Below are 18,902 nucleotides of genomic sequence, written 5' to 3' on the forward strand. Positions count from 1 at the left end.
AGGAAACAAACCTCTGTGACCAGCAGTTATACAGGGACAGGTCCAGGTCAAATCGGTGCAGACAGAGAGAGTGAGAAGGGGTGGAAGGGAGAGAAGTCCCCTTTCCCTTTGCGTCTCTTTTTTTCTTCCCAGGAGGGCTGCTTCGCTGAGGTCCTGGCCTTTCTGCCCCCCCCGGGGCATCCTGGATGCTGGTGTTTCAGCGTGACCAAAGGGAAGCAGAGCAAGTAAAGGAGAGACCAAGAGATGGCGAGAACCTGAATGAAAACAATAAAGAGAAATGAAGAGGATTTGAAAAAAATGGGCAAAGTAAGAATGACAGGAAGAGCAAATGGGTCGGTGGGGGGGGGGTGGGGGGGGGTCTGGCGAGACAGGCGCAGCGGCCCATGGCTCGTTTTGGGGATGCAGCAGCTTCCAGAGCCGGTGTGCAGCAGACTGAAGAGAAGCACGTCTGCCCCAGAGGCAGAGACTGGAAAACGGGATCAAAGAGTCGCCACGGCAACCTGCAGGACACACAATGTATTAAAGCCACACGGTACATTTGAAAGAGAGAGGGCAAAGGGAGAAGAAAAGGGGAGGTAGAGGTAGCACTGAGTTGAGTCTATTTATTAGGAGCTCCTGTCTCACTCGGTTAACTTTCCACTCAAAACTTTCTTCAAGCTGCTGCACTTTGACTTTGAGTGCTTTTTTTTCTTCCTTCTGTGGTTACTTTCGCTCGACCTCATCTGGCTCATCTGCGTTTAGCCCGGTAATCTTCCAGGGTCTCGGGTTCCCATAGGTCACCTTAAATCACAAATCACCGACATGGTGAAGAAAAAGCTTCCAGAAAACGTATGCCGACATTGAGCCCGTCACACATTTCATCCTAACACATATATGAACGTTAAATTGTATGGAAAACCCACCTAGCAACCAAGAACGCTCTTCTTCTTTATACGGGTGATTCACAAGCTGACTATTTTTATAAAATATTTGGGACTGTTCATCAACATGAGAAACTGTCTGTCATGCTCCCATTAGAAGTTAACACTGTCACAGGCAGACGCTCCCCGTCCCCGGAATATTGAGGTGCGAAGATCGGGACCTCAGTCACCCCTCTGTTTTGAGCCATAATGGTTTGTGCCATCTGGGATCAGCCCACCGACTCACCTGGGGCTCGTCACTAATCAGGGCCAGCCCTGTACTTAAGCCTGTGACTCCCCAAAGCTCCTTGCGAAGTCTTGTGCATGTTCCATCACATTCCGAGCGTTTTCCCGATCTCCTGTTCTTGCCTGTTATTGACCTCTCGTTTGTCCCAGACCTCGTTCCTGCCTGATCCTCAACGGTACTTCTGCCTAACTCCACGTAATCCCGGCTTTCGACCACCCGCCTGTACTCCGGATACGACCACGCCTGACCCCCTGACGGTGCCTCTGTTTATCCCCGCTCTCCTGGCTTTCGACCCTCTGCCCGCCTACTGGACTCGACCACGCCTAACCCTTGTCTGTACTTCCACAATAAAGCTGCGCTCTGCGCTTGGGTTTCACTCCTGTCTCTTGTGGTGCGTTACAGAAGACTTCGCCCTAAATCAGACCCAGCAGAGTCGCAGAGTCCCTTCAGTCCTTGGAGATGTCCGACCCGGACCAGCGGGCTGTAGGAGGCCCCAGCATGGCACATATCGTCAAACATCTTGCCGCGGTCCAAGCAGAGCACGGTCAACGACTGGGTCGAGTCGGGGAGTCCGTGCACAACTTAGCAGCAGCGCTCCAGGATTTCCAGCAGTACACAGTACATACGGCTGTTCAGGCGCTCGCCGCTACTGCCCCTGTCGAGGCTCCCTCTACCAGAGGAACCCTCGCACCAGCGTTACCACAGTCAGCACTTCATCTAGCGCCACCTCAGCGATATGATGGTAGTCCCGAACTCTGCAGAGGTTTCCTGACGCAGTGCTCGTTGATATTTGAACTGCAATCCCCACAGTTTGCTTCAGACCGTGCTAAAGTGGCATTTATCATCTCTAGGCTCACAGGAAGAGCCTTGGTGTGGGCCACGGCCGTGTGGGACCAACAGGAACCTGTCTGTTCCGACCATGAGGGGTTCATGCAACGGCTAAGACAGGTGTTTGGTCACTCTACTAGCCTGCAGGAGGCTGCGAGGCGCCTCCTGAAGTTACGCCAGGGCCCACGGTCAGTGTCTGACTTTTCGATAGACTTCAGGACCTTGGCAACAGAAAGCGGGTGGGAAGACTCTGCCCTGATGCCCACCTTTTATCATGGCCTTAGCGAGTCTCTTAAGGATGAACTGGTGAACAGGGACTGGGGCAATACCCTTGAGGACCTCATCAGCCTGGCTACCCAACTCGACCGTCGCAGGAGGGAGAGACAGCAGGAGAAGGAGTCCAGGGGCAGTGATGACCACCCGCTAAGGGGTCTTTCACACAGCGTCCCCGAGGGTACCCCAGGCCCGGAGGGGGAACCAGTGCAGCTCAGAAAAACTCGACTGTCCCCTGAGGAACGAGATCAACGAAGGAGGGAGTGGTTGTGCTTTTATTGTGGTAAGGCTGGGCACTACCGGAACAACTGCCCCCATCGGCGGACCAGGGAACAGCCACTGACTGTGAGTACGCTCTTCTGCCCAAACATCTCCCAGCACCAATGCCTGGTGCCGGTCACTATCATCGGGAGCAGGGGGCAGGCAACAACCGTTCCTGCATTGATAGACTCGGGGTCTGCGGGGAATTTTATTAGTCAACGCCTAGTACAACAACTGCAACTAGCTACGTTGCCCTGTTCCCCACCATTATCGATTACCGCCATTAACAATCAGCCCCTTGGGTCAGGCTTCATCTCACAGGTTACCGTCCCGGTTACCCTGGTTGTGGGTGTTCTGCATTCTGAAGAATTATCCCTGTTAGTCATTGACAATGTATCGAACGATGTTATTTTAGGTCTGCCATGGCTGGCTTTTCATGAACCACAAATTTCTTGGAACACTAACGAACTGCTCCGTTGGGGTGACAAGTGTGTCTCTCAGTGTTTGACAAAACCCCTCAGAACAGCCACCATCAGGAGCACAGCCACGGCTGCCACACCAGAGGTCCCCCCGGCCTACCGAGACCTTGCAGCGGTGTTCAGCAAGGCGAGCGCCGAGTGCCTGCCACCACACAGATCATGGGACTGCGCCATTGACTTGGTGCCAGGAGCTACGCTACCCCGAGGTAGGATCTTCCCATTATCTTTACCAGAGTCCCGGGCCATGGAAAAATATGTGGAGGAGGCTCTTGCCAACGGCTTTATTCGCCCATCCACGTCACCTGCAGCCTCAAGTTTCTTTTTTGTAAAGAAGAAGGATGGGGGTCTCAGACCATGTATTGACTACAGGGGGTTGAATTCCGTCACCGTTAAGTACCGCTACCCCCTGCCTTTGGTGCCTGCAGCAGTGGAACAACTGCGAGAAGCTCGGATATATACTAAACTAGATCTCCGCAGCGCCTACAATCTCATTCGCATCAGGAACGGGGACGAGTGGAAAACGGCGTTCCACACGGCAACAGGGCATTACGAGTATCGGGTGATGCCTTTTGGATTAGCCAATGCCCCATCAGTGTTCCAAGCCTTTGTCAATGAAGTACTCCGGGAATTCATAGGCAGGAGTGTAATAGTGTATATTGATGACATTCTGGTCTACTCCACAGATCTGGAGGCGCATGTCAGGCATGTACGCCAAGTCCTCGACAAACTGCTTGAGAACCACCTGTATGTCAAGCTGGAGAAGTGCGAATTCCACCAGACACAGGTACAATTTCTGGGGTACATAATATCCCCCCAGGGGGTCCAGATGGACGAGGGGAAGGTCAAGGCAGTAATGAACTGGCCCGAGCCCCAGACTATCAAGGAGCTCCAGCGGTTCCTAGGGTTTGCAAACTTTTACAGACGCTTCGTCCGTAATTTCAGTTCTGTTGCAGCACCCTTAACGTCTCTATTCAAGGGGTCCTCCAAGAAGCTCAGGTGGAATGAGGCTGCCGCCTCGGCCTTCCGGAAACTGAAGGACATGTTCACCTCAGCGCCGGTCCTCAGGCACCCGGATCCGGCCCTCCCCTTTGTGGTGGAGGTGGATGCATCTGAGACAGGAGTGGGAGGCGTCCTCTCACAACGCCAGGGTAAGCCCGCAAAGCTACACCCGTGCGCGTTCTTCTCTCACAAATTGACCTCGGCCGAAAGAAATTATGATGTAGGGAATCGAGAACTCTTGGCGGTCAAACTGGCGTTTGAGGAGTGGCGGCATTGGCTAGAGGGAGCCAAACACCCCTTTCTGGTGCTAACCGACCACCGTAATTTGGAGTACATACAGTCGGCTAAACGGCTAAATCCGCGTCAAGCTCGCTGGTCTCTGTTTTTTACCCGCTTTGACTTCATTTTGAGTTATAGACCCGGCTCGAAAAATGGCAAGGCAGATGCACTCTCCCGGCTCCAGGAATCTGCGTCCTCCCAGGACACTCCGGGACCAATCCTACCACCTAAGCACATCATCGCTCCCATCAGGTGGGATATCATGGGGCAGATACAACAGGCCCTGCCAGGTGACCCGATTCCCCAGGGGTGCCCCGGGAATAAAACCTATGTGCCCGCAGCGGTCCGAGCTCAGCTCCTTCAGTGGATGCATTCATGCCCCAGTTCTGGGCACCCAGGTATCCAACGCACCCTTGCACTAGCCAGAGAGCAGTTTTGGTGGCCATCTCTAACACAGGATGTCACAGACTATGTTCAGGCATGTACCACGTGTGCACAAACAAGATCCCCCCGGGACCTCCCCTCAGGTCTCCTGGAACCCCTCCCCATACCTAACCGACCCTGGTCCCATATGGCAGTGGACTTTATCACCGACCTTCCCTGTTCCCAGGGTTTTACCACCATCTTGGTGGCGGTGGATAGATTCTCCAAAGCCTGCCGCTTGATTCCCCTTAAGAAGCTACCCTCTGCCTTGGAGACCGCGGAATCTCTATTCCATCATGTGTTCCGGACCTTCGGCCTCCCTGAGGAGATTGTGTCAGACCGAGGGGTCCAGTTTACCTCGAAGGTATGGGCAGCATTTTTCAAGATGTTAAATGTACAAGTGAATCTGTCGTCTGGATATCACCCGCAGAGCAACGGACAGACGGAGAGGCTGAACCAGGAGATTGGCCGGTTCCTACGCGCCTACTGCTTTCAGCAACCAGGGGAATGGAGCCGGTTTTTGCCATGGGCAGAGTATGCGCAAAACTCGCATAAAAGCACATCCACAAGGATATCACCCTTCCAGTGCATGCTCGGTTTTCAGCCAGCGCTGTTCCCGTGGTCTGGGGAACCGTCTGAGATCTTGGCGGTAGACAATTGGTTAAGGCGGAGCAGGACGGTCTGGGACGCTACCCGGACAGAGATACAACGGGCCGTTCAGCGCTAGAAGAAGTACGCCGACCAGCGCAGGCGCCCAGCGCCCCGGTTCCAACCCGGGCAGGACGTGTGGCTTTCCACGCGGAACATCCGTCTCCGCCTCCCGTCTAAGAAGCTAAGTCCCCGTTTCATTGGCCCATTCAAAATCATCAAACAGATCAACACAGTGTCATATCGGTTACAGTTACCCTCCCATTACAGGATCAATCCGACCTTTCATGTTTCCTTGCTTAAACCTGCAGTCAGGACCGAGGGCGGTCAGTCAGGGCCTGAGGTGCAGCCGGCACCACCCCCACCGCTCCTGGATGACGGGGTAACGTACACGGTCAGGGCACTATTAAATTCGCGTCGTCGCCAGTCTGGTCTACAATATCTCGTAGACTGGGAGGGTTATGGCCCTGAGGAGAGAGCCTGGCGTCCAGCCGCGGACATACACCCTGACCTCATCACGGACTTCCATCAGGCCCACCCCGAATGTCCCGGCCCGCGGCCTCGGGGTCGGCCCCCCCGTAGAGGACGAACTTCGGCTTCCGGAGCCGCCTGTAGAAGGGGGGGCTCTGTCACAGGCAGACGCTCCCCGTCCCCGGAATATTGAGGTGCGAAGATCGGGACCTCAGTCACCCCTCTGTTTTGAGCCATAATGGTTTGTGCCATCTGGGATCAGCCCACCGACTCACCTGGGGCTCGTCACTAATCAGGGCCAGCCCTGTACTTAAGCCTGTGACTCCCCAAAGCTCCTTGCGAAGTCTTGTGCATGTTCCATCACATTCCGAGCGTTTTCCCGATCTCCTGTTCTTGCCTGTTATTGACCTCTCGTTTGTCCCAGACCTCGTTCCTGCCTGATCCTCAACGGTACTTCTGCCTAACTCCACGTAATCCCGGCTTTCGACCACCCGCCTGTACTCCGGATACGACCACGCCTGACCCCCTGACGGTGCCTCTGTTTATCCCCGCTCTCCTGGCTTTCGACCCTCTGCCCGCCTACTGGACTCGACCACGCCTAACCCTTGTCTGTACTTCCACAATAAAGCTGCGCTCTGCGCTTGGGTTTCACTCCTGTCTCTTGTGGTGCGTTACAAACACATTCAAAGTGGAGACATTATGACACTGCATAGGATACATTATATATTCATACTACGTTTCACAAGCAGAAGTAACGTACATGTTAATAACATTTAGGACAACAATTCCATTTTTAAAACTTTAATATATTTGACAACACTGATGATTGAAAAAAAGAAAATACAAAAAGGAAAAAAAAAACAAGACTGCCGTAATATGCTGAAAAATGCTTTGTGGGCAGATGATATGCAATGTCCAATGATTTCTTTTGCATTTGAGCGATTAAATGCACTGGTCCATAGAGATTGTTAAAAAGAAGAAAACTACCTCGCGTCAGGTACAAAAACGGATGAAATTGGTCTAAAAACCCACCACATACAGAAGAAAGCGTGAACATGAGCACGGGGGAGGCCATCCTCGACTGAAGCACACCTGTGGCACAATGACATACTCATTTCAGAACGATGGCATCTGGGAGAGAGGAACCCCCCCGAGAAGCCAGGAGTCTGCAGTCAGCAGCAGGCAGAGGGGCTGGGGGCTGGGTGGCTGGGGGGGGTCTCCGTGGACAGTTGGAAGGCATTAGGGTGTCAGACAGGGACTTGTCAGATGCAGCTGTTGCTGTGGCTGATTGATAGGGTTTGTATTCCACCCCGATGGGAGGCGCTCGTCAGTGTCGACAGGGATTATGTCAGTAAAGGTATGAAAAAAAAAACATTACAGAAAAATTGTAGAAAGGCAAACATGACATTTTGTTGAACAGTGAAAAGAGGCGGTTACATTTCTCTATCTTGTGGCTACTTCCTTCGTGAGTCAATCGGCGTGGTGGTTATGTTCATTTCATTTGGTCTGTAATTTGAAAGAATTCATAAGCTTGGTACGAGATATAAAAAATTGGAATGGAGCTCTACGTGGTTAACATACGGAGCTATAAAATATATTCTACGTTGCACATTTATAAAAAGCATTCAGACTGGTTTCTGCCTCCCCTAAACGAAGTCCCCTAGCACTCAGTCACATGATTAGTAGTACTCGTGTATGGCTGCCTCGTGTACTCCATGAGACTCGGACTACTCTATTCAGATTAGATATTCACACGGATATGTAGCTACCGTACATAACACCGGACTACACAGCCCGTCTCAGTGGAGGGAACGTCACCCAAACACCCTGTAAAGTAATCACTGGAGATGTTAAACATATCTACAAACAACCTGGGCGCTGCTTTGTATGTGTGTGTGTGTGTGTGTGTGCGTGCGTGCGTGTTGGAGTGAGTCCCACTGAGGCCACAGACTGTAGCAAACAGGATTTGTATTTCTTGACAAAACTGCGATGCACCTGGTGGCTTCAGACAGCTCTCCACTGTTGGATTGCAGAGGTTGACTTGTGTGCACACCCACATACACACGCACACACACGCACACACACACACAAACAAACTTGACCCAAAATGAGAGCTCAGTGAAGGGAGGGTGACAGGATACACGCTTCTCAGGGAGTGATGCCGACATCCGCCGTTACTTGGCCCGCGGGCGCAGGTTTGGGTTTGTGCATGAAAGTGGGAGTGTGCGCGGCCCCCATCGGGATGTTTCTTCACCGCTATCGTCTCTGAGCGTGTGCAGGAGCAGCCTCATATCCGGGCGGGCTCCGAGTCTTTGTCTTCCAGCAGGCCGATGAACTGGGCGAAGCTCTCCTTCACGGCCTCCAGCTGGTCGCTGGAGCTCCCCTCCAGAATCCAGCGCTTCCCCCTGGCCAGCGGCTCCAGCTCAAAGTACTTCTTGACCTGCCGGCAGAAACACAGAGCGTGTGGTCAGGCTACACATCTGGTGGGCGAGCAGTTTCATCTCAGCTCAGCCAAAAACAAGTGATCCGGAGGATTATACTTTGTACATTGTACTCTTAGTTGTGTTAAATAGGGCCCTGGTTTGACTGCATTGAAGGCCGAGAACATGAAAAAGGACAACAGCAGGAGCGATTTGTATCATTTCTACGCACACTTCAATTTGTCTTCCATGGGGGTGTCTTCTTCTCATGATCCCCCTTTACTACATGATGATGCAGCTACATGGAATGCACCAAAACACAGCTTTGCATCCGGAACAGAGAAAATGTTGATTTCGTTTCATAGTTATGAAACGAAATCAACTTTTTCTCTTGCAAAAATGTGAAAATATGCTTGTTGGCTTTGTTTGGAACAGTTTGTTCTAAATTAAATACGTTGGCTTCTGGCTGCAATGGACGATGTGGGTGAGGTTCTCAAATCTCAACAGAAGGAAACAATGTCTCAGACCTCCACTCGACGGTGCGGGTTGTAAGGGTTTCTGACATGGACACAGAGTAATGGAAGCAATTTGGTCTCTGAGAACCGAGCTGAGCCGTTCCTCCGTTTGTCTGACAGCCAGAGAGGAAGTACAAAGACAACACTTCAGCTGGACCAAATGAACAAATGCTGAGTCATGTATTGTCCATCACAGTAGAAGTATCCGTAACGTCTTTAAAAATAATAGAAGGATAGAAAATATGAATATCGGTTATTTTTGGTTGTTTTTACCTTTTGATCTATAACTATTTGAATATGAAGAGCTTGACTATACATGTACTGTAAAGTAGATTTTTTTATACTAATTATTTTAATCTGGTTTTCACACAGGTTTAATGATTCAGTTGTTGTAGTTTGATTATTTCCATGAACATATTAAAAAAATTACATGTCTATTATATTCCTACATATTTCTGCCATCATCAATTAAATTCTTAAATATCAAAACAGGTCAATCTTACTAAGAACGTCAACACGCTCTGCATAGAACGCACCCAAATTCACGCAGGTGCCCGTCACACTGTCAAATTACTTTTCAACTTCAAGTGAAATTGCTTTTGTCTAGACCGTGCTGTGCTGTCTAGCTGTGCCATGGTGTGTGGCATGAAGAGGATAGGGAGGAGGAGGAGGAGGAGGAGGAGGAGGAGGAGGAGGAGGCAGAGACGGAGAAGGGAGGGAGCGGGTGAGGAGGGGGGGGTATTCTTTGTGTCTGCTCGAATCCAGCCAGCCATGCCAGTGAGTGGGAGACGGAGCGCTGTCCCTGCCCCTGAGCAGAGTCTGTGTCCGGGTGTAATGTGAGTTTAATGACAGATTAAGTCACCTCAACCGCCGTTGGCCTGGAGGCCCGGCTAGAGAGCAGAGCGGACCCAAACAGTGTTAACAAATCTGTCTGGGTAACTTGAGCCGCCCTAGTACGGGGCCCTAGCCCCAGACCCAGACTGCAGACGATGCGGCTGGCTGGCTGTCTGGCTCACTGGTCCGCCTGTAGCCACGGCCCTCTTCTGGAAGACTCTGGCCCCTGCACGGGCAGACTGTCAAAAGGCCAGCAGCGACCTCTGTGCAAGTGCAGACAGACTCGAGCTCCTCTCACCTCCCCTCCTCGCCAACAGGCAGAGCGACACCCGCCTTCCCTCCTTGGTACGTTGGGACGACTGATCCCTCCGACGCTACCAGATGGCTCGCTGCGCTGTCAGTGCAGCTTACAACACTTTTGTACAGTTAGTGAAAGAACACATCCAAACACGGAGATTTTAATCACACAGCGGGCCAAAAAGAAGAAATGAAACGCGTTACGCAGCCGAAGGAACCCTGTGACCTTCCATCCAGGCGCACCAACACCGGCAGTCACACAGTGTGGACCAAACCAGTTTCCCTAAGATTAAGTCCTCCTAAGCACACTTATGCTTGCTTAAGGAATTGCGTGAGACATTGGGAAGGGTAAGCCACACAAGACGCGGGTTGCCAGATGGCGCCTAAGTTGACCACTGGGTCATCCAGTCTAGCTTCTTCTAGGTCATAGAGACGGGGCCTCTTCTTGTACAGAGGAGAAAGCGGCTTATGCATGCATGAGGCTGTCAAAAGAATCTTTAATCACCTGTGCATGTTTCTACTGTGTCAGTCCCTGTGCTACCCGTTCGCGAGGGGGGGTCCATGTTGATGGTGGCGCATGGAGTAGAGAGGGTGTGCTGGGAACTGCAAGGTTGGTGGTTTGAATCCTGGCTGCCCCATGCGTCATGTTAAAGTGTCCTTGAGCAAGATACTCAACCACCAAATGCTCCCCGGGCTAAATGGCTAAACGGCTAAAAATGCATTGTAAGTCGCTTTGGATAAAAGCGTCAGCTAAAGGACATGTAACGTAACTCTTCTGCAACAGGCTGAGTGGTTACAGTGAGCTCTGAGCTCGTTGATGAGAACAGGCTGCATTGAACGCTCAAGACATGATTGATGATAACAGAAGTGTATACAGCATAATTGTATTGTCTCCAATCTTTTGCTGTGGCATATTTAAAGGCCTAAACATTTGTGGATTTTAAAAACACAAATTCCTTTTGAGAACACCATGTTTAGTCGTTTGGTGGCTCATTTATTTTTGGGTGACAAAAAGTCAAACTATGGTAATTATTAGTTTTTTAATAAAGACTGTCCGGCTGCGCAAACACTGGACAAATCCATAACTAATAGCTTAGGTTTTCCTCGTTAATTACATGAACAAATATGTATGTGCGACCTGATGATCGGGGACTGAATGTGAGGGACAAGTTGTCTGAGCGGCTCGTCGGCTAAGCGTAAGCTGCTACCCTGGTAAGCCCACTTCAGGCTCCTTAAAGCAGCGGACGGACATGCATCCAGCTGCTCCCTGACCCCTGCCAAGATTACTGGAAGTGATGGTCACTGTTGGCACTGTGTCATGTCAAGTGGATATCCTGGCAGATGAAAAAAAAGAGACAAAGGCGCATTCCCCCCCCCCCGGCAAATATATTGGCATTGAAGAAAATGCAATCTGTAGTGGTGTTTAGCTCAGAAAAATAACTGAGTAATCAAAGTAGAAAATAGGTCTATTGTTTTAATTTGATTAGGATTTGTGTAAGCCAGGTAATCAAGAACCAGGAAGAATTAAAACAAGGGAAAAGGTGGATAAATAAAACAAAACACAATTTTCAGCCAATTTTCCCAAGTTGTTTCCTGCCTTGACGGATGTGTATTTTTCAAACTCTGAAGGCATGCAACAATGTTATGATGGACTTTCATAGGAAATCTAACCAGCGAATCTCACAGGCTCACATTAAAGGCCGTCCAATCCAGATATGCTATTAGATGAACACAATGAAGAAAATCCTTCATGGTAAGGTCAAAGATTTAATCCTGGGAGGAAAAGCAAACCATATGATCTATTTTAACGATGTACACATATCTGTGGAGCAAATATACAAACGGAAACCTTTTTAAGAGAAAATAACTTTGTGGCGGCACGTGCCAAACGTCTTTTGTGCAAACCACGTCGGACAGATGACAGATGACAGCACTGTGGAGTGCTCGTCCTTTCTCGTTGCAACGAGTAATTCAGGCCAAGCACTTTCCTCAAAGGTGCAATGGCAGATTTCTCAGGATCCTACCTATAAAAAAACCTGTTGTGGTTCAATGGCACTGCACTCAGTACCCGTACGGAGCAGAGCATTTAAATGACCTCCACTGTTAACTCTCAACTTCGGCCATATTCTTTCTAAGGTCTGGTTTTCACACATGCCTCAGGATCCAGAGTCTGAGAAAAATATCAAAACTAAATTCAATAATATCAAATAATACTAATAATCTCTTCCTGTCTAAGTAATAAGATCAAAAAGGGAAAACAGGAAACGTTCACTTGAGAAGCTTTTGCCTTCTGGCAATGGAGGCGATAAAAAAGTAACTCAAACAGGTTATCCTTTAAACACTTCTTTCCTGCAGGGACCTATCAAAACTCATCCGTGGAGCAAGTGAGCGTTACTCAATAAACTCATTGGCGAACCAACCATTTTAGCCTTGAGGTTTCCATTTGGATAAACTTCAGCAGGGGCCTGCTTTCAACATAAAATAACATCCTCTGGTCAAAGGCTTAAGAGCATGTGTGTGTAAAGTGAGCAATGGGAAAAGGCATCAGAAAATGCAGACACATCTTCATATACGTTTCCTATTTTAGAGGGGATTTGTTTATTTAGTGTTGGCCTTATAATAAATGTGTCTCATGAAATAGAACACATAGCCTCCTGTGCCCTTGTGCTAATACGCATCATAACAACATGTCTATTCTGCTTCACTGTCATGTGTCAAAACCTCACCACATGGATAAGCCATATAACTGGAGGCGGAAGCATTAGGGGGTCTCAGATCTAGGGAAAGTGGCATACTCAAATATCCAAGACAATCAATTACACCATCCCATGACATGTTGGCCCCTGTGCAAATATCAGTCACTTGGAAAGTGGCCTGCGCTGGCGACGGTGCTAAAATGGGGGGGGGGGGGGGGTAATGTGAGATCCACTTACCAAATAATAGACATGCCTTTGTTTGCTTTTCCGGCTCAGCTAAAGAGCCTTAAAGACATACACAATCCCAAAGGTCTCCAAGAGAGGAACATTTGGGAAGCCTGTGAAAAAAACAAACATGGCACCAAAAACTGTCAAACTGAGGTGTCAAATGAAGAGCCAGGCAAGGCTCTGACACTGAAGGCAATGGATCCTACGTTTTGCATCAGAGAGGATTACTGTCCCCAAGCCTTACCCGAGGTGGATCGAGGTGATTCTTGTTTTCAAACACTTCAGTGAACTCTGTGGACAAATCTACAGCAAGCTCAAAGGAGTGATGTCCCTGCGGTCGTCAAAAGCTGCCGGGATGTCTCACAATGGCTGCATGTGGTCGTTAAAGCACGCATGCTTGTTTCATAATCACTTCCTCGCAACTCTTGTCTCTAAAAATGCCATTTGGAGGCCGTAGTGTTTTTGGAGAAAGGCAGAAGAGGGATCAATTGCCTCTGACCAGCCAACATCATCAATGTTGCGTGCAGTTGTTTCAAATTACGCAACTGCGGTATGGGCCAGCAAGCTAAACCTTAAGCCTGAGAATAGAGAGAGAGAGAGAGAGAGAGAAGAGACTATTTACAAGACATTCGGCAACGCATTACAACACAGGGCCCCGTGTATCGCTGCAAAAACAACTGAGCTGCCTTTAGAGTTACCGCCCTGGTTCCCTCAGGTGGGACCACGGGATCACCTGAGGGACCCCCCCCCCCCTCCAGCTCGGCTCAGTGCAGGTTCAAAGTGATTCACTCGCAGTGCGCTTCTCTTCAAAGCCAACTGACCAGTGCCAGATCTGAGGCGTCCTCAGAGGTGCTGTAAATCTAAGCGAGAGACCGCAGAAGGACATTCCTCCAGACCCTTTCAGAAGCACAGGGCATTTGTTCTTTTTAGCTTTCTTGAGGCAGGTCCACAACCACCTCCCCCGGCCTTGGGTCTGTGGTTCAAAGTAACGGACAAGGGGAGGGTTATGATTTAATAATGTGCATCTGCTTACAGGATATGCTACAAAATATTTTAGTCACCATCTCAGAAATTCAGTAAAACTCATTTTTTTTTATTCTTTCACACTCTTTCACGCTGTTTTTTGCAACAAAACAGTTTACTGGCTCGGACTTCAGTCTGATTTTTTAGATTGAAACTGGTTAACAGACCTAGTAGTACTGTGATAACGGATTGGGTCCCATTAAAAGAGACAAACCTAATTGCCAAAACAGGGTTATTTCAGCTGATGACTACCTTGAACCATAACATCTCAAAATACATTAAGTCATTTTGGTCGGGCCCCTGGAGAAGATCAAGGACTGAAGGTTAGAAACCTGGTGATGTTACAGTCCAGAAGCATAAATGACATAGTTAAAGAGTGCGGGTTGGGGGTAGAGGGAAAGGAAAACATCCGTCCCATCGAGGAGCTTGGAGTATTATTGGCAAGTTCGGCAGCCAGTTGACCTGTGGGACCCAAGGAAAAGTCTGTGAAACCAGAATGTCTGGAGGGGTTGCTTTGCTTTATTACAGATTTACAGTAACTCAATTTAAGGCCAAGAACTCCCTGATGGGGAACATCTGGTATGTGGAACTTCGACGGGTGAGCTGGCGTTCTGCCCACGCTCCCTGCTGCAGGGGCCAGTGCACCAGCACCTTTCCCTGTAGCCCGCCCTGCGTCTTTTCTTCTTCTTCTACTTCTGAAGAGGGCCGCCGCGCTGTAGCGGCCCACACAGAGTGCCCTCAAAGCCCAGGAGGTCTGTTACAAGCCACCCCCCCGCCTTCCCCTGCTCCAGGACCCCCCTAGTGGGACCCTCCACCCCTTTCACTCAGGGGCCCCCCTTTCACGCTCCACTCCTGACAGTTCACCGGCTTTAAAGCTGCAGCAGTCCCCGGCTTTAAAACGCAGCACGCGGCATTACGTTCAAACGTACACACACACACACACACACGCACGCACGCACGCACGCACGCACGCACGCACACGCCATTGGACCATTAAATCTACTCAAGGTCACTGGGTTTTCTCACTTTCTCTGCTTTGCATACCTTCACTTTTTTGGAATCATGACCACATCGGCACATTGTTTTTGGGATATCGTGTGTCAGGAGGCTCTTTACGGTAGTGAGGAAGAAAGCAGAACACTAATCATAAAACAAAAGGGCGTGATGTGTCATCTTCAAGCCGTCTCTGACTAATCATGGCGCACATCATTCCGACCGACGGAAACGTGTTAAATCCACATGGCGGTGGTGTCTCTGTGAGTGCATGGTGGTGGTTGCACCCCCACGAACGAGCAACAAAAGTGAGATTTGATGAACTTAAGGGAAAGTGTTTATTTGTAAGCACTTTTAATTCCAGGGTTCATACACATTTCCATGAGTTTCCCATGACTTCAAACAAAATTTCTATGACCAAAAAGTTTGTGAAATACATAAAAAAGTGAGAAAATATTTAAATAATGAGAATTCCAAAAACGACACTTTTAAAACATACCGCTGGCTTAAAGAGTGCCTGAACCAATACTTGACGCTCCTTGTGTGTCTAGATGTATCGACGTCATGATGGCAGCAGGAGACACACAGAGGAGCTGCATGTGGCACGAGAGCATATCTTTTATCTACCGCGTGACAGAATTTATTAATTGTATATTCAGTCGGCGCTTTGCTGCGTAAAATAAAGACCAAACTATCAAACGATCTCCTGTCATTCGTGTAAGAAAATAAAGTCACATGTCTGCAGCTCAATGACAAACACCACCGAAGGAACAACGTCACGCCCCCGGTTTACAACTTGGAAGTGCTGCCAGCAGACAGTGTCTCATATGGAGGCGGTGGGCGAAGAGAGACGTGCTGCTCGGCGTGTAGCCTCGCTAGCAGTCGCCCTCTGACAGCGGCGCACTGATGTCTGCTTCCGTTTGCACGGCTCGTTAAAGCCGCTCTGCCATGTTTGAAATATCTAACCGTCTCCACATTACTTCGTCTGCTCGTCCCGGGTCTCCGTCCCAACTCATGACATGCACATATGTACCATTAGCTAACCACGGTTAAACCTGCACGTCCCTGCACAGTGGATGACTCCTGACCTACTGTTTTTATGGCCATCAAACTTTTCACTTAGATTGCGTTCACAAAACCACGGTGTGAACTATTTGCTGCGAGTAAGAGCGTCCTGCTCATACTTAATGCTTCTCTCTTTAAAACCATAGGAATTAATTTGAACGTATCTTAAATGAACCACGTGAAAATATAACAAATTTCCATGACTTTTCCAAAACCTGTGATTTTATTTTTTTCCATGACTTTTCCATACCTGGAAATGAGCATTTTAAAATTCCATGACTTTTCCAGGTTTTTCATGACCGTACAAACCCTGTAATTTCTTCTGTTATAAAACGACCTCGGCTTTTTAACCACTTCCATGAAATCAAGAGTGCAAAGTCAATGACTTTGTCCAGGCAGCGCACCAGGAAACATTTCCATACCACAACAGTACGGGATGAAAGCTGTTCCATGTGCTCCTTTTCCAGTTGTTTTTCGTACATAAACAAATCCTGCATCAAACTTCTACAGGAGTCTCACATTTGTAAAACTTTGCAATCAAAGAAACCTCCCAAAGAATACGTTTCATTAGTCATAAGATTTCAATGGATGAAAACCTCCATAGAGAACCCCCCCAGACATTCCCAGTGTTTGATCCCTGTGAGTCAGCAATGGAACCTGGGGGTCAAATTACATGCTGAATGGGCTTTTCGGAAGTCTTGTCTCGGCTAGTGGCGGCCGGTCGTCCGACCCTGCTTGACCAGCAGACAAAGGGAGAGCACTGACCACAATTGGGATGGGGGGCGGGGGGGATTCTCTTTTCTCCTCCAATGGAAAGTCCGGTCCTGAATAGGGATTGCCCAGCTGAATTGTGCTCCACACCGATTTTGAGGGTGAGGACCCGATGGGGTCAGGGTTCAGCAGCATTTGTGGGAAAAGGCGAGCACGGGTGCCCACGAAACCTGCCAAAATGCACTCTCACCCACGGCGCCCCTTAACCTCCCAAAGGGACGGGACCACCGGCCCCGGGGGATGACAGGATGAGAAAGGCTGTATGGGTGGGAAAGGGGAAAGAAAGCAGGGAGATGAAGGTGGGTGGGACGGCCGGCACAGACGGGATGGACAAAGATGTTTTAGAGATAAACCATCAAAGTAACCAGAAGTCACTAAGTAGCTTCACATATTGCGCTTCGAAGGTCGAACGCGCATTCTCGAGAGGGTAATCAATATGTGCCGCTTGATTGGTTTTCCAACCTTTCCCTCCGCGGGTGGGACAGATGAAGCGTTGGGTACAAGTCTGTGAGACCTCTCCTGACACGGAGGGTCCCCCGTCCTTCTTTGGGTGTAATCACGCACATGGGCTGTGTGGAAATGATTTCAGCAGTGCCTCCAGAAGTACCTCACCTTTTGCCAACGAGTGAGATTTATCTTCTAGCTGACAGGGGGCTACCAAGCGGGGAACTGACGTTCGCGATTTCTCGGCCACATATGTTGTCATGCACTTCAGCTAGTGTTTTGAGAGTTGCAGAACACTTTTCTGGTCACAAATAGCAGGATGTTACTTAATTTCCTCCCACGGACTGTAAGAAGACATGATAACCTGACTAGGGGCCGAGTACTTTTTTCCACATGCATAATGCACAGGTGTTGCTCACTTTCCAGCCACCTTTCTGCCGTATATTAAACAGAACGCGTTCCACAGAGATTACAGAGTCTGCTTCAACTAACCTTTCTTATTAACATCACACAGTCATGAAATACTGCACTAGTGATACTAGTGATACCCCCATGAAATAGCTTTCCCACATCTTCTTGTTGTGGAATGACGAGGTGAACTGTAACTAAAGACTGAAAGGCATTTCAAATACAATTATATTTTAATATATATTTTAATGTTTGAATGTTGAATTTTTTGCAGTATTTTAACATTGAAAAGCATTCAGATACATAATTTCAGTGCTAGAAATTCAATCAGCATTTTCTTTCAAAACCCGATGACACAGATTTACTTCCATACCTCTGAAAACAAAATCACTGCTTCTGCACTTTGTATACATTTTTAGGGACATATCTCATGAATTAATCTCTTTTAGCTCAATGGATAATCTTCCAAAAGTTAGTAACGACACACAAGTCATTTGCACACACACCAACGCACATCGTCTTTGCTATAAACCGCTTAGAAAACCAGACACTGGCACAAATGAATGCTAATCGACCGAGTGATTCGTTTGTGCACTGTGAAATTACACGGAACTGTGACGAGCTTGCGTGGAGTGGATCCGTGAGTCGCTTCTGGCTTCTAAAACAGGAAGTTTAAAAAATGACTCATACAAACAGAACTTGAAAAGAATAACAGGCTGGCATCAGTATTTATCTGGAGAGTTAGCCCTCGTTTAAAAGCCTGACACCTTGTAAAAAAAAAAAAGAGGCGCTGGACTGAATGACCTTCGTTACAGCAGATTTTTTATGTTCTAACAACAACAAAAAAAGATCTATTCAGATGATGAGTTAAACACAAGCAATTGGAGAAGAACACCAACAACATCAGTGAATAGTGAATCATTCCTAGGAGATGAGAGTAAAAGAACAACTTGTTCTCATGTGTCAATATCGTTTATATCATGGGGCCATAGAGTTACTTTGGAGAAGATCAAGATATTTATTATAAAGTGTACAGTTCGTTACAATGAGTGCATATAATTGAAATCACACACTAAAAAGAGAGACTATATGAATGTATACAGATGCATTAGGCATGAGGCACAAGTGCACCATGCATTATTGCAGGAAAGACAGACCTCAGCAAGGTCACCTGCACCTCATTAATAGTTCTCCTTCCCGGCGACTCGCTAGTGAGGGTGCGGGGGGGGGTTGCCGACTGGGTTCAGTCTAGACGACTCAATACGCAGTTGACTTTTTAAACCTGCTTGTCTGGAAAAAGAGCAGACGTGAGGTAAGAGGGGGGGGGGGGGGGCTGGTGGGGAGGGCGCTGCAGCAGAGAGAGTGGTGCTAGTGGTGAGACTGCCACAGACAACACGCCGG

General features: G+C 48.7%; 1 protein-coding gene across 3 annotated transcripts in view; it reads right to left on the reverse strand.

Annotated features, from left to right (window-relative positions):
• Positions 1–6,592: 6,592 nt before the first annotated feature.
• The window catches only part of arl15a (ADP-ribosylation factor-like 15a), a 56,014-nt gene continuing 43,704 nt past the window's right edge, over positions 6,593–18,902 (reverse strand). For all 3 annotated transcript variants that reach the window (XM_037482625.2, XM_037482623.2, XM_037482624.2), the window contains exon 5: positions 6,593–8,247. In XM_037482625.2, coding sequence (XP_037338522.2) covers positions 8,095–8,247 — 153 coding nt within the window. In that variant the 3' untranslated portion in view covers positions 6,593–8,094. The remainder of the gene's footprint in view (positions 8,248–18,902) is intronic.

Source organism: Pungitius pungitius, chromosome 5 (genome assembly GCF_949316345.1).
Source record: "Pungitius pungitius chromosome 5, fPunPun2.1, whole genome shotgun sequence".
Lineage (NCBI taxonomy): Eukaryota > Metazoa > Chordata > Actinopteri > Perciformes > Gasterosteidae > Pungitius > Pungitius pungitius.